General features: G+C 41.9%; 1 protein-coding gene across 1 annotated transcript in view; it reads right to left on the bottom strand.

The window, feature by feature from the left end:
- The window catches only part of LOC124285428 (protein broad-minded-like), a 52,941-nt gene that overhangs the window by 28,853 nt on the left and 9,022 nt on the right, over positions 1–15,066 (bottom strand). The window contains 7 exon segments of the mRNA XM_046721655.1: positions 487–625; positions 2,876–2,962; positions 3,421–3,561; positions 7,496–7,598; positions 13,199–13,255; positions 13,861–13,993; positions 14,601–14,662. Coding sequence (XP_046577611.1) covers positions 487–625; positions 2,876–2,962; positions 3,421–3,561; positions 7,496–7,598; positions 13,199–13,255; positions 13,861–13,993; positions 14,601–14,662 — 722 coding nt within the window.

Below are 15,066 nucleotides of genomic sequence, written 5' to 3'. Positions count from 1 at the left end.
TATGCCAGCATGCAACTCGAAGAGCATGCAACTCGGAAACATGCATGCAACTATGAATGCATGCAACTCAGACAGCATGCATGCAACTGTAAAAGCATGCAACTCGGAAAGCATGCATGCAACTATGACAGCATGCAACTCAGACAGCATGCATGCAACTGTAAAAGCATGCAACTCGGAAAGCATGCATGCAACTATGAAAGCATGCATGCAACTATGAAAGCATGCAACTCGAAAAGCATTCATCCATCTATGAAAGCATGCAACTCGGACAACATGCATGCAACTATGAATGCATGCAACTCAGAGAGCAAGCAACTATTTACGGCAAACTGTTCCACCTTAATCAAGACCACTTAAGCCCCCTAATTTCAGAGAAGGAAATACACTTGACAACACGTTAATTTGATTCCTACACATCTGAAACAGGATTAAAACTGAAGGTTGTCATTAGGCAAGCCAGACGGCAATGTTTCTGTGACTTACTTGGAGCGATTCTGTAAGTCCCGACCTTCTCCATACATCAGGTGACAGCGCCCCCTGCTGTTGGAGGCGAGGATAGACAAGATGTCGGCCACGTGTAGCAGTGTACCCTCACTGGGAGGATGGTTGCCCTGGGAGGAACATGGCCGTCAGTGAAAGGGGAATTGTGAACATGGTGAAGGATCAAATGGAAAATTATCTGCCCCTTGTGAAGACATCACAAGACTTAGTAAGCAGCTTCAAACTTAGCTCACAATGTAAAGATAACCATAATTCTGAATGGCATTCTGAATGTAGGTTTGTCAATGTATAATCCAGTCTTTTTTTTCTATTAAAATATATAAAAATCTGGATTTCCCCACTTTTCTCAAGTAAAGACATTAGTTCAATGAACTGAAATTGTGTGACATGATGACAATGGACAAGGTCATCTTCAAAGATATGCAACAAAGCACCATGGTCATGTCACTACAGCGTGAGAAATAGCCAATCAGTATGAAGCTAGAATAACAAGTAGACATGGTCATCATTATCCCATGCCACAGTGTTCTGCTCCTGTGTTGATAACTATTCATTCTTCATAGAGATACATAAGCTGTTTAATGAGAAAATCTGTCTCCATTGGGGATAATGTGTACTAAGTCAAGAAATGCATGACAAGGGACATAACTCTGTACAGAATAGTAACACAGGTTCCGGTTTCGAACTCCATAAAGGCATTCATGTCATGAAAATACATACCACATTTGGTTTCCCTATCTATAACAGTTTCTGAGAAAATCTGTCCCCATTGGGGATAATGTGTGCTAAGTCAAGAAACGCATGACAAGGGACATAACTCTGTACAGAATAGTAACACAGGTTCCGTTTTCGAACTCCATAAAGGCATTCATGTCATGAAAATACATACCACATTTGGTTTCCCTATCTATAACAGTTTTTGAGAAAATCTGTCCCCATTGGGGATACCATGCGCTAAGTCAAGAAAAGCATGACAAAGGCCATAACTCTGTAACAAATCATAAAATGGTTTCCATTTTCGAACTCCATCAAGGCATTCATGTCCTGAAAACACATACTAAATTTGGCTTACCTATCGAAAAGGTTTTTTTTATAGAAAACCTGTCCCCATCACTTTGGATGGGCGGATGGACAGACGGAGTTGAAACCTTTATCCAACTCCCACTTCGTGGCAGGGGATAATAATATTTAGTGAGAATCAATCAAAATAATTACACCAACATCCATGCCGATTTGTTTAAAATATTAAATACATTATACAGATGCAGCGTGGTCATGAACACAGACTCCCATTATTGCTTTCATTAATATCAAGGTTCGTGATAACTTAATCAACTCAATATTCACCTCAATTCAGAATGAATTCCAAAGAATATGGGATATAGCAAGGTTTTAATGGAGTCCCCATCGCATGCAATTTAGGAGAACGCTAACACTGCATTGTTGCAACTTGAAACTTCTGATATATACTGAGAGAAACAAAAAGAGGAACACTGGAAAATTCAAGCGTTTCTTTAATATTTTCCAGTTTTAATCACCAGCTTTGAAAGGGACTGTGGGAAGAAATCTGAGAATAAATAAAGGAACAACTGCCATGAAATGGTGTACCCTTTTTTGTTGCCTTCAGTATATTTGGAAAGTCATAACATATTATGTCAGCTTGTGTCGAAATTTGTTTCAGTCTACTATGTCTATCATGACTGTAAACATCGTTTTCAGAAGAGTTTAGTTCATCAAATGGCTGATCTAGCGTATTTTAGCAATTGGTAGTGATGGGGTAGCCTAGTGGTTAAAGCTTTCACTCATCTTGCCAAAGACCTGGGTTTGATTCCCCACATGGGTGAGAAGCCTATTTCTGGTATCACCTATACATGATATTGCTACAATATTGTCAAAAGCAGCATAAAAGCCAACATCACTCTTTAGATCAAACAGAATTTTACCAATACGTCAGTTATATTACAGGGTGTTGGTTTGACAGGAAAACCCTAAGTGGTGCAGGATTCACAAGTTTACCATTTGGTGAAGCACTGAACAATACGTCAGTTATATTACAGGGTGTCAGTTTGACAGGAAAACCCTAAGTGGTGCAGGATTCACAAGTTTACCATTTTGGTGAAGCAATATTCCAGCAATATCACAGGTGAACACTGAAATGGGCTTCACAGGTTTTTCAATGGGTGAAGCCATGTGGGGAATCAACCGGGTCTTCGAAACCAGATCAGAGCCGAACTGGAATAAACCACTAGGCTATCACTGGTTTCTGGCAGCAATGGGACACAACTCTGCACAGTGATTCAACAGAGCCTTAGTGACTTGACCATATTCCACTTCATCATAGAGAACACTACAGGCTAGCATATTGACTCACTGCTGGGGGACTTGCTGGACGAGGAACTTCCCGGATCAACTATCAGCAAAACTAGAGCCTTCAGTAGTCGGTTGATGGTCACACTTTCTGAAAACATGGCGATAAATGATTACACCATGATAAGCAGCATCACAGTTCTGACATTTTAACACACCTGGGTGGGTATTTTAGGTTGAAATGGAAAGACAATATAGGGGAGAGCTGGAGTAATGTTGAATTGTTGGCAATCAACTTCAGAATATAAATGTCAGACACCCTAGAAATAATGTAATCATAATGCATCCATAACACTTCACGGGTTTCAACCATGACAATATACAAACAATACAAAGGCTCTTCTAGTTTCACCAACTAATCGAGACACAGACTAGTTTCAGTGAGACTCCATTCCTATGATAACTCAAAGTAAGTCATCAGTAGAGTTCACACACAGCCGATGCACAGACTGGGGGAAGTTTGACGTCTGTGAGCGATGTCCATTACCTGACTGACACCAGATACACTTCACAAGCACAACTCATAGTATTGATAGAGAGTATACGTACCATCTTTAAGCTTGAGTGGGAAGAACTTGCGTCCATTCTGGAAACACAGGAGTCTCCCCAGAATACACACGCAGTGGATGAAGTATGCGTAGTCTAACTCCGGCCCAGTGTAGAACATTCGCTGATCACTCGGTGATATATCTGTAATGGAAAAGTAATTACTGGCTATACACTGCATTACACCAGCTATCCAGTCTATCATACCTCACTCTACAATATTTAGCAAACGTACTGATGGACAACTTGGACACAGAGTCAGACACTCCACTATACAATATTTAGCAAACATACTGATGGACAACTTGGACCCAGAGTCAGACACCCCACTATACAATATTTAGCAAACAGATGGACAACTTGGACACAGAGTCAGACACCCCACTATACAATATTTAGCAAACGTACTGATGGACAACTTGGACACAGAGTCAGACACTCCACTATACAATATTTAGCAAACGTACTGATGGACAACTTGGACACAGAGTCAGACACCCCACTATACAATATTTAGCAAACAGTACTGATGGACAACTTGGACACAGAGTCAGACACCCCACTATACAATATTTAGTAAACATACTGATGGACAACTTGGACACAGAGTCAGACACCCCACTATACAATATTTAGCAAACGCATGTACTGATGGACAACTTGGACACAGTGTCAGACACCCCACTATACAGTATTTAGCAAACACTGATGGACAACTTGGACACAGTGTCAGACACCCCACTATACAATATTTAGCAAACGTACTGATGGACAACTTGGACACAGAGTCAGACACCCCACTATACAATATTTAGCAAACGTACTGATGGACAACTTGGACACAGAGTCGGACACCCCACTATACAATATTTAGCAAAAGTACTGATGGACAACTTGGACACACTTGAGCCACCACCACTATACAGCATTTAGCAAACATACTGATGGACAACTTGGACACTGAGCCGGACACCCCACTATACAATATTTAGCAAAAGTACTGATGGACAACTTGGACACAGTGAGCGGACACCCCACTATACAGTATTTAGCAAACGTACTGATGGACAACTTGGACACAGTGTCAGACACCCCACTATACAATATTTAGCAAACATACAGATGGACAACTTGGACACAGAGCCGGACACCCCACTATACAATATTTAGCAGAAGTACTGAAGGACAACTTGGACACAGAGCCGGACACCCCACTATACAGTATTTAGCAAACGTACTGATGGACAACTTGGACACAGTGTCAGACACCCAACTATACAATATTTAGCAAACGTACTGATGGACAACTTGGACACAGAGTCGGACACCCCACTATACAATATTTAGCAAACGTACTGATGGACAACTTGGACACAGAGTCGGACACCCCACTATACAGTATTTAGCAAATGTACTGATGGACAACTTGGACACAGAGTCGGACACCCCACTATACAATATTTAGCAAACGTACTGATGGACAACTTGGACACAGAGCCGGACCCCCCTACTATACAATATTTAGTAAACATACTGATGGACAACTTGGACACAGAGCCGGACACCCCACTATACAATATTTAGCAAACGTACTGATGGACAACTTGGACACAGTGTCAGACACCCCACTATACAATATTTAGCAAACATACTGATGGACAACTTGGACACAGAGCCGGACACCCCACTATACAATATTTAGCAAACGCACTGATGGACAACTTGGACACAGTGTCAGACACCCCACTATACAATATTATGCAAACGTACTGATGGACAAAAACAAACTCCATGAATTGAAGCCAACAATCGGTTATACCTACTTGGGTTGTCAGTCAAGACGCGATGAGGTAATTTTACGACGATGTCGTATTGGCCACAGTCGATTTACACATGACTATCTGCTGAAAACGGATGGAGATGGACCCCCCATGTGTGTCTCTTGCGATGAGGTGTTCACCGTCAAGCATATCCTGCTTGAATGCGTGGACTTATCGCCTGCAAGGGACTCACATTATGATGCAACAAACCTAAAAGATCTGTTCTCACGCGTGAGCACCCATCTGATACTGAACTACCTGAGGGAAGTTGATCTGTATCATAAATTGTAACTGTGAAATGTAACTATCATAAATTGTAACTATGAAATGTAACAATCCGCCTGCTTTTAAATTTGATGCTATGACTTTTTTCTGCTTTTGAATGACAATGTAATCAATAAATGTCTTTGAAATAAAACTCATTCCGAGTATGTACTTACAATATTTACTAATGCAAACTTGTTCTCGTCACTATATGGCTGGAAAAATGCCGATGCGACGTAAAGCTCAACTCAACTCAACTCAACTCAACTGATGGACAACTTGGACCCAGAGTCAGACACCCCACTATACAATATTTAGCAAACGTACTGATGGACAACTTGGACACAGAGTCAGACACCCCACTATACAATATTTAGCAAACGTACTGATGGACAACTTGGACACAGAGTCAGACACCCCACTATACAATATTTAGCAAACGTACTGATGGACAACTTGGACACTGAGCCGGACACCCCACTATACAGTATTTAGCAAACGTACTGATGGACAACTTGGACACTGAGCCGGACACCCCACTATACAGTATTTAGCAAACGTACAGATGGACAACTTGGACACAGAGCCGGACACCCCACTATACAATATTTAGCAAACGTACTGATGGACAACTTGGACACAGTGTCAGACACCCCACTATACAATATTATGCAAACGTACTGATGGACAACTTGGACACAGAGTCAGACACCCCACTATACAATATTTAGCAAACGTACTGATGGACAACTTGGACACTGAGCCGGACACCCCACTATACAGTATTTAGCAAACGTACTGATGGACAACTTGGACACAGAGTCAGACACCCCACTATACAGTATTTAGCAAACATACTGATGGACAACTTGGACACAGAGCCGGACACCCCACTATACAATATTTAGCAAACATACAGATGGACAACTTGGACACTGAGCCGGACACCCCACTATACAATATTTAGTAGGGGTGACTATTGAGGGGGAAACAACTTTTGCGATAGCAAAAGTTTCTTGCAACATACCATTCTGATAGCGACAGTCTATTGTGACCAACTGTTGCAATACTATTGCAATACTTTTTTTCTTCTTGAATTGTCTCATTTGAAGTCATTTTCAAAAAAAATGTATAGTTTATATGAAATAAAACAAGTTTAAGTGGTTTCAGTCTCTTTTGATAACTGACAAGAAACTTGAAACCCAGATCAAGTAAACAGTTAACAGCTAACTGGGGTGGATAACTCAAAATTAAAGTGAACGAATCTGGTACAGTGTAAGCCATCTAAACCGGCAGCCCTCCAATCAGGCATGCCCTCAATATTGGCACAAGAATTTGGTCCCGGCAGAAGCTAGTTAATTTATGATCATTTACACACCCTCTTATCCAGCTTCAGTCTATTCCGTATTTCGGCACAACAAAGACCGCCCAATTGACCGTTTGTACAGTAATTAACGCTCCCTAAACCGGCATCCGGTGTCTCGGGCTCTCCTGTTAATTGGCTGATTGGCTGAACGTGTATTAACAGTTTCGGACTTGAAACTTCGGAGTTATGAATTATAACATAATTATACTGGAAGCTGTACTGAACATGTACAATTGTGTTATATACGTGTATTTTTGATGTTATCTTTATTGATGAATAAAGAATATGATGACTATCAACACGTTGTTCAGTCGTATTTTACGGCACGCGGAAGATTATTCTCAGGTTGAAAAGGGAAAAGTTATCTAAACCGGCACGCCCTCTATACCGGCATGTTTTGCCGGTCCCAACGCATGCCGGTTTAGAGAGCTTCCACTTTACTTCCTGTATTTTGCTCTGCGCATTTATCAACGGAAGTCAACTACTAAACTATCGATAGTCACACATACTATCGCTGCATCAATAGTTTTTCGTTTCTACCATCGATTAATTGCTATCGGAGACTAAACAATTGCAATCCATTGATAGTTCGATGCATCGTTACAGCCCTAGTATTTAGCAAACATACTGATGGACAACTTGGACACAGAATCGGACATGTCACTCATCATATCCTGAGGGAACTTGCGGGCAGCAGAAAACTCCAGGCAGTGCTTGACTGTGTTCTCCACCTACAGAAACAAACACAGCATCTCAACATCTGTCTGGAAATGACCAGGAGACGGAACACAATGAGAGAGAGGATGTCATGGGTGAGTGAAAGAAGCATTTCAGCTATTCTGGACAAGAGTGAGAGGAGAAGATGTCAAGATTCTAAAAGAGAGGACATAAGACATAATGAGTGAGTGAGTGAGTTGGGTTTTACTCCAGCAACATCACCGCAGGGGACACCAGAAATGGGCTTCACACATTGTACCCATGTGGGGATTCGAACCCGGGTCTTCGACCGCTTTAACCACTAGGCTACCCCACCGCCCCTCTGACATCATGAAGGAGAGTGACCAGAATGTCAACAGAGAGTAAGAGTGGGTTAATGTGACAGTAAATGAGAGTCAGAGAATGAACAGGACAGCAAAATAACATAACAGAGAGAGTCAGAGAGTGAACAGGACAGCAAAATAACATAACAGAGAGAGTCAGAGAGTGAACAGGACAGCAAAATAACATAACAGAGAGAGTCAGAGAGTGAACAGGACAGCAAAATAACATAACAGAGAGTCAGAGAGTGAACAGGACAGCAAAATAACAAACAGAGAGAGTCAGAGAGTGAACAGGGACAGCAAAATAACATAACAGAGTCAGAGAGTCAGGTCAGAAAATGAACAGGACAGCAAAATAACATAACAGAGAGAGTCAGAGAGTGAACAGGACAGCAAAATAACAACAGAGAGAGTCAGAGAGTGAACAGGACAGCAAAATAACAACAGAGAGAGTCAGAGAGTGAACAGGACAGCAAAATAACAACAGAGAGAGTCAGAGAGTGAACAGGACAGCAAAATAACATCAGAGAGAGTCAGAGAGTGAACAGGACAGCAAAATAACAACAGAGAGAGTCAGAGAGTGAACAGGACAGCAAAATAACAACAGAGAGAGTCAGAGAGTGAACAGGACAGCAAAATAACAACAGAGAGAGTCAGAGAGAGAACGTGATGCACAGTGAGAGAGGACTTGACGGTAAGAGAGAGTGACATGGCATATTTACAACATCACTACTTGTTAGAGGAAATATATGCAGCTCTTCCTATACGACACTGTCCTAAGTTTGAAAATAGTGTGAAATATCTCATTGTCCCAGTGTAAAACATATTCAACCAAGTATAGAATCTGACAAGAGACAATCGCTATACTTGTCACACAATACCCAAGTTGTCACTATCCATGTCACACAGACCTCTTTTAGTCACTATCCTTGTCACACAGCTAACCAAGTAGCCACTATCCTTATCACACAGTTGTCCAAGTAGTAACTATCCATGTCACACACACATCTAGTAGTAACTATCCTTGTCACGCAGCTCCCCTGGTAGTCACTATCATTGTTACACAGCTGTCCGTGTAGTAACTATCCTTGTCACACAGCTGTCCAAGTAGTAACTATCCTTGTCACACAGCTGTCCAAGTAGTCACTATCCTTGTCACACAGCTGTCCAAGTAGTCACTATCCTTGTAACACAGCTGTCCAAGTAGTCACTATCCTTGTAACACAGGTATCCAAGTAGTAATTAGCCATGTCAAACTGACCTCCAGTAGTAACTATCCTTGTCACACAGCTGTCCAAGTAGTCACTATCCTTGTCACACATCTGTCCAAGTAGTAACTATCCTTGTCACACAGCTGTCCAAGTAGTAACTATCCTTGTCACACAGCTGTCCAAGTAGTCACTATCCTTGTCACACAGCTGTCCAAGTAGTCACTATCCTTGTCACACAGCTGTCCATGTAGTCACTATCCTTGTCACACAGCTGTCCAAGTAGTAACTATCCTTGTCACACAGCTGTCCAAGTAGTCACTATCCTTGTAACACAGGTATCCAAGTAGTAATTAGCCATGTCAAACTGACCTCCAGTAGTAACTATCCTTGTCACACAGCTGTCCAAGTAGTCAGTATCCTTGTCACACAGCTGTCCAAGTAGTAACTATCCTTGTCACACAGCTGTCCAAGTAGTAACTATCCTTGTCACACAGCTTTCCAAGTAGTCACTATCCTTGTCACACAGCTGTCCAAGTAGTAACTATCCTTGTCACACAGCTGTCCAAGTAGTCACTATCCTTGTCACACAGCTGTCCAAGTAGTCACTATCCTTGTCACACAGCTGTCCAAGTAGTCACTATCTTTGTAACACAGGTATCCAAGTAGTAATTATCCATGTCAAACTGACCTCCAGTAGTCACTATCCTTGTCACACAGCTGTCCAAGTACTCACTACCCTTGTCACACAGTTATCCAAGTAGTAACTATCCTTGTCACACTGTTATCAAAGTAGTAACTATCCTTGTCACACAGCTGACCAAGTAGTCACTATCCTTGTCACACAGCTGTCCATGTAGTCACTATCCTTGTTACACATCTGTCCAAGTAGTAACTATCCTTGTCACACAACTGTCCAAGTAGTAACTATCCTTGTCACACAGCTGTCCATGTAGTCACTAGCCTTGTCACACAGCTGTCCAAGTAGTAACTATCCTTGTCACACAGCTGTCCAAGTAGTCACTATCCTTGTCACACAGCTGTCCAAGTAGTCACTATCCTTGTAACACAGCTGTCCAAGTAGTCACTATCCTTGTAACACAGGTATCCAAGTAGTAATTAGCCATGTCAAACTGACCTCCAGTAGTAACTATCCTTGTCACACAGCTGTCCAAGTAGTCACTATCCTTGTCACACATCTGTCCAAGTAGTAACTATCCTTGTCACACAGCTGTCCAAGTAGTAACTATCCTTGTCACACAGCTATCCAAGTAGTCACTATCCTTGTCACACAGCTGTCCAAGTAGTCACTATCCTTGTCACACACCTGTCCAAGTAGTCACTATCCTTGTCACACAGCTGTCCAAGTAGTAACTATCCTTGTCACACAGCTGTCCAAGTAGTCACTATCCTTGTCACACAGCTGTCCAAGTAGTCACTATCCTTGTCACACAGCTGTCCAAGTAGTCACTATCTTTGTAACACAGGTATCCAAGTAGTAATTATCCATGTCAAACTGACCTCCAGTAGTCACTATCCTTGTCACACAGCTGTCCAAGTACTCACTACCCTTGTCACACAGTTATCCAAGTAGTAACTATCCTTGTCACACTGTTATCCGAGTAGTAGTACTATCCTTGTCACACAGCTATCCCAGTAGTAACTATTCTTGTCACACAGCTATCCAAGTACTCACTACCCTTGTCACACAGTTATCCAAGTAGTAACTATCCTTGTCACACTGTTATCCAAGTAGTAACTATCCTTGTCACACAGCTATCCCAGTAGTAACTATTCTTGTCACACAGCTATCCAAGTACTCACTACCCTTGTCACACAGTTATCCAAGTAGTAACTATCCTTGTCACACTGTTATCAAAGTAGTAACTATCCTTGTCACACAGCTGTCCAAGTAGTCACTATCCTTGTCACACAGCTGTCCATGTAGTCACTATCCTTGTTACACATCTGTCCAAGTAGTAACTACCCTTGTCACACAACTGTCCAAGTAGTAACTATCCTTGTCACACAGCTGTCCATGTAGTCACTAGCCTTGTCACACAGCTGTCCAAGTAGTAACTATCCTTGTCACACAGCTGTCCAAGTAGTCACTATCCTTGTCACACAGCTGTCCGCGTAGTCACTATCAGCTTGTAACACAGCTGTCCAAGTAGTCACTATCCTTGTAACACAGGTATCCAAGTAGTAATTAGCCATGTCAAACTGACCTCCAGTAGTAACTATCCTTGTCACACAGCTGTCCAAGTAGTCACTATCCTTGTCACACATCTGTCCAAGTAGTAACTATCCTTGTCACACAGCTGTCCAAGTAGTAACTATCCTTGTCATCACTGACTGTTACACAGCTGTCCAAGTAGTCACTATCCTTGTCACACAGCTGTCCAAGTAGTCACTATCCTTGTCACACAGCTGTCCAAGTAGTAACTATCCTTGTCACACAGCTGTCCAAGTAGTCACTATCCTTGTAACACAGCTGTCCAAGTAGTCACTGACCTCGGTGGTATATCCTTGTCACACACTGTCCGCGTAGCTGTCCAAGCTGTCCAAAATAATACTATCCTTGTCACACAGCTGTCCAAGTACTCACTACCCTTGTCACACAGTTATCCAAGTAGTAACTATCCTTGTCACACTGTTATCCAAGTAGTAACTATCCTTGTCACACAGCTATCCCAGTAGTAACTATTCTTGCCACACAGCTATCCAAGTTGTCACTATCCATGTCACACAGACCTCTAGTAGCACAGGGGCGTGTCACGCTTTGTGAAACAGCTGCTAGAAAGACATATAGGTATATAGACCCTACCCTAGTGCTATATAAAAGGAAAGGGATGTAACAACGGAACCACCCCCTCCTCGATCAAAGTTAGATTTCACCACGTTAACTATTTTTAAGGCCCCGTCGAGGCCTATGGATCGAAAGCGAGATGATTTCCCTACAAAATTAGCTATAAATGGTCACAATCGGATCATTATTTCAAAAGTTATACGCCACGACTGACCGAAAACAGCTACCTTCGCAATTCCAAGCCATAATCATGGATCAGCCAAGACAGCAAAAAGTCACCTTTTAAATAAGTTTATTAATTCCAGCCACATTGACAGCACCTATGTAGGGCTAGATTCGATCGGCAGCGGCATTCCACAGGTCTAAAAACTTATTGCAATATCTACAAATCATTTCCTCGACAGTAAGCAGGCATTTTCTCCAAAACCATCAACAATCATACACACTTGTCGGCCATAGATGGCCTTGACATTCAAGTGATCTGATCAGTAAAGTGGTAAGAATTATTTTAGAGCTTAAATATTTATAAATATAATTTCCTAAAAATGAATCAATATCGAATGCATTTTGACAACCTCTAAAATTATTCTTAACAATTTACTGTTCCGTACATCATCCAAAATAGAAGGAATATTGCAAAGTTCATATTTCGCGCCCATTAGCAAACAGGCAAAATCGGATGGCCCAATTCAGTTTCTGCGGATCTGCTCAGATCACTTGAATGTCAAGGCCATCTATGGCCGACAAGTGAGTATGATTGCCGATGGTTTTCACAGACCTCTAGTAGTCACTATCCATGTCACACAGCTCCCCTGGTAGTCACTATCCTTGTCACACAGCTATCCAAGTAGTCACTATCCTTGTCACACAACTATCCAAGTAGTCACTATCCTTGTCACACAATCCAAGCAGTTACTATCCTTGTCACACAGCTCCCCTGGTAGTCACTATCCTTGTCACACAACTATCCAAGTAGTCACTATCCTTGTCACACAATCCAAGCAGTCACTATCCTTGTCACACAGCTATCTAAGTTGTCACTATCCATGTCACTATCCATGTCACCTCTAGTATTCACTATCCTTGTCACACAGCTATCTAAGTTGTCACTATCCATGTCACCTCTAGTATTCACTATCCTGTCACGCAGCTCCCCTGGTAGTCACTGTCATCATCACACAGTCCCCCTACTAGTCACTATTCTGTCACACAGTCCCCTACAATTCACTACCCTGACTTCTTACCATGACTTATCACTGTTGTCATATACTTACAACAGGTCTGTACTTCTCCAGAGTCTGCAGTAGAACCTTCCTGCTGTAGTTGCCATGCTGGAAGAAAATCCCACGTTGAATGGAACAGTATTCAGTTATACATTATCAAAACATGTCAGCATGCCAAGGGAAGAAAGTCTATCTTGAAGCAAGCTGTACATGTTTACCAAGGATCATAATCAGGTCAAATCTGGGATTCAAACACATTAAAACCAGACCAGGGCACAGCTAGGAGGTACAGTTCCACTGTTGCACCTTAGACCACTGGGCTATCCATGCTGTCCACGTCATCAGGCAAAATGGAGGCAAGGGTCTAATGAATTTGGTTATGTTCAGTTTGCTGCATATCAAACACAAATGAGGACTGTTTATTATAATTTAAATACTAGAAAAAACAAGGCTCAGCCGCTCACCTGAATCTTTCTTGAAATTAGCAACATGGGGATTAAACATCATAATAAAGGGGAAATCCAGCAGCCATGACAAATTAAATATGGCTGCCATGTCGGCCATGTTCTCATGTGTATAACAATTCTGAGAGTATTCCTTAGCAACATCATTACTGGGATCGTCCTTGCAATGTTTCTTCAGGTTACAGAGAAGATGCTGAATATGCGAAAGTTTAACTGAGGTGAGCTAAGATAACAAACAGTAGCTCTTACCATCCATTTGATGAACCACTGCGCCTTGGGGTCGATGAGAGCAATGAAGTGTAATGGTGTGAGTCTCTGAGTGGGCCCTGACTGGGGCACGGATATGAGGTTCAGAGTGCTCTCGACAATCTCCTCCACATACCTGAATATACAGAACTGGTGTAAGCTCTTTGTTCCAAAGTTTTACAAAACAACTTACACAAACCACTGTCACAAAGTTATCAAATAATACCATGAAGTAAAGTAACTAGTTCAACTAACAATGAGTCTGTCAAATGTCATTAGTTATTTTCACAAAAAAAAAAGGATTTTTTTATAATGCAAACAAAAACTTAATTTTCACTGCTGTTTGATAAGATTTGGATTGATCTCAGTCTTGCAATAGTGTATCTCTGTCTGAGTTCGATCTCTGACTGCGTCATACCAAAAGACGTTAAAATATGGTACTTGTTGGTCCCTGCCTGGCGCTCGGCATTAATGGGTACAACAAGGACTGGTCGGCTCAGAGTCAGTATATTGTGTCTGAGTGGGGTATTCATGCTTCACTGCAGCATGGTATCTCAGTGGGCTAGCACTATAAAACCAGCTTCAGTCTGGGATAGTACAAGCAGCCGCACTTACACAGACATACGCATGCACGTCGTCATATGAGCGAAATATTCTCAAGCACGACGTTAACCCAATTTCACTTCACCTCACCTATTTATCCCAGAATTCCCCCAAGGCCAACAGAGTAGGAAGTCACTCACCTATCAGGGTATCGTATCCAATAGTTCGGTGCTTCCTGCTGGAACTCATTCATCAGGCGTAACTAAGGAAGATAACTCACATTTAGTAGGTGTAAGGTCAAGGTAACTAAGGGAAGCCTACTTGGAAAACAGACTGAGGCTGCCATCTTTCAATGAGGTCACTCAACAGTAATATAAGAAAAGGGGAATATGATTCATTGATTTCCACTTGTTTTTGTTAAATGTTCTGTCTCAACCTACTGATAACCATGTGTAATGCTTGAGTTGGATCTTACATGACTTCAATAATACTTCAGTTACATCGCACAATGTAAGACCTGTAAAGATCCTTTGAAGATCCCGGTTAGAATTGGTTTTCAGCAACCCATGCTTGTCAAAAAAGAGGCGACTAATGGGATCGGTGGTCAGGCTCGCTGACTTGGTTGCCACATGTCATCGTATCCCAATTGCGTAGATTGATGCTCAT

The sequence above is a fragment of the Haliotis rubra genome, unplaced genomic scaffold (assembly GCF_003918875.1).
Source record: "Haliotis rubra isolate DU_JTF1 unplaced genomic scaffold, ASM391887v1 Scf11, whole genome shotgun sequence".
Taxonomy (NCBI): domain Eukaryota; kingdom Metazoa; phylum Mollusca; class Gastropoda; order Lepetellida; family Haliotidae; genus Haliotis; species Haliotis rubra.
This window is presented reverse-complemented; position numbering and strand designations above follow the sequence as displayed.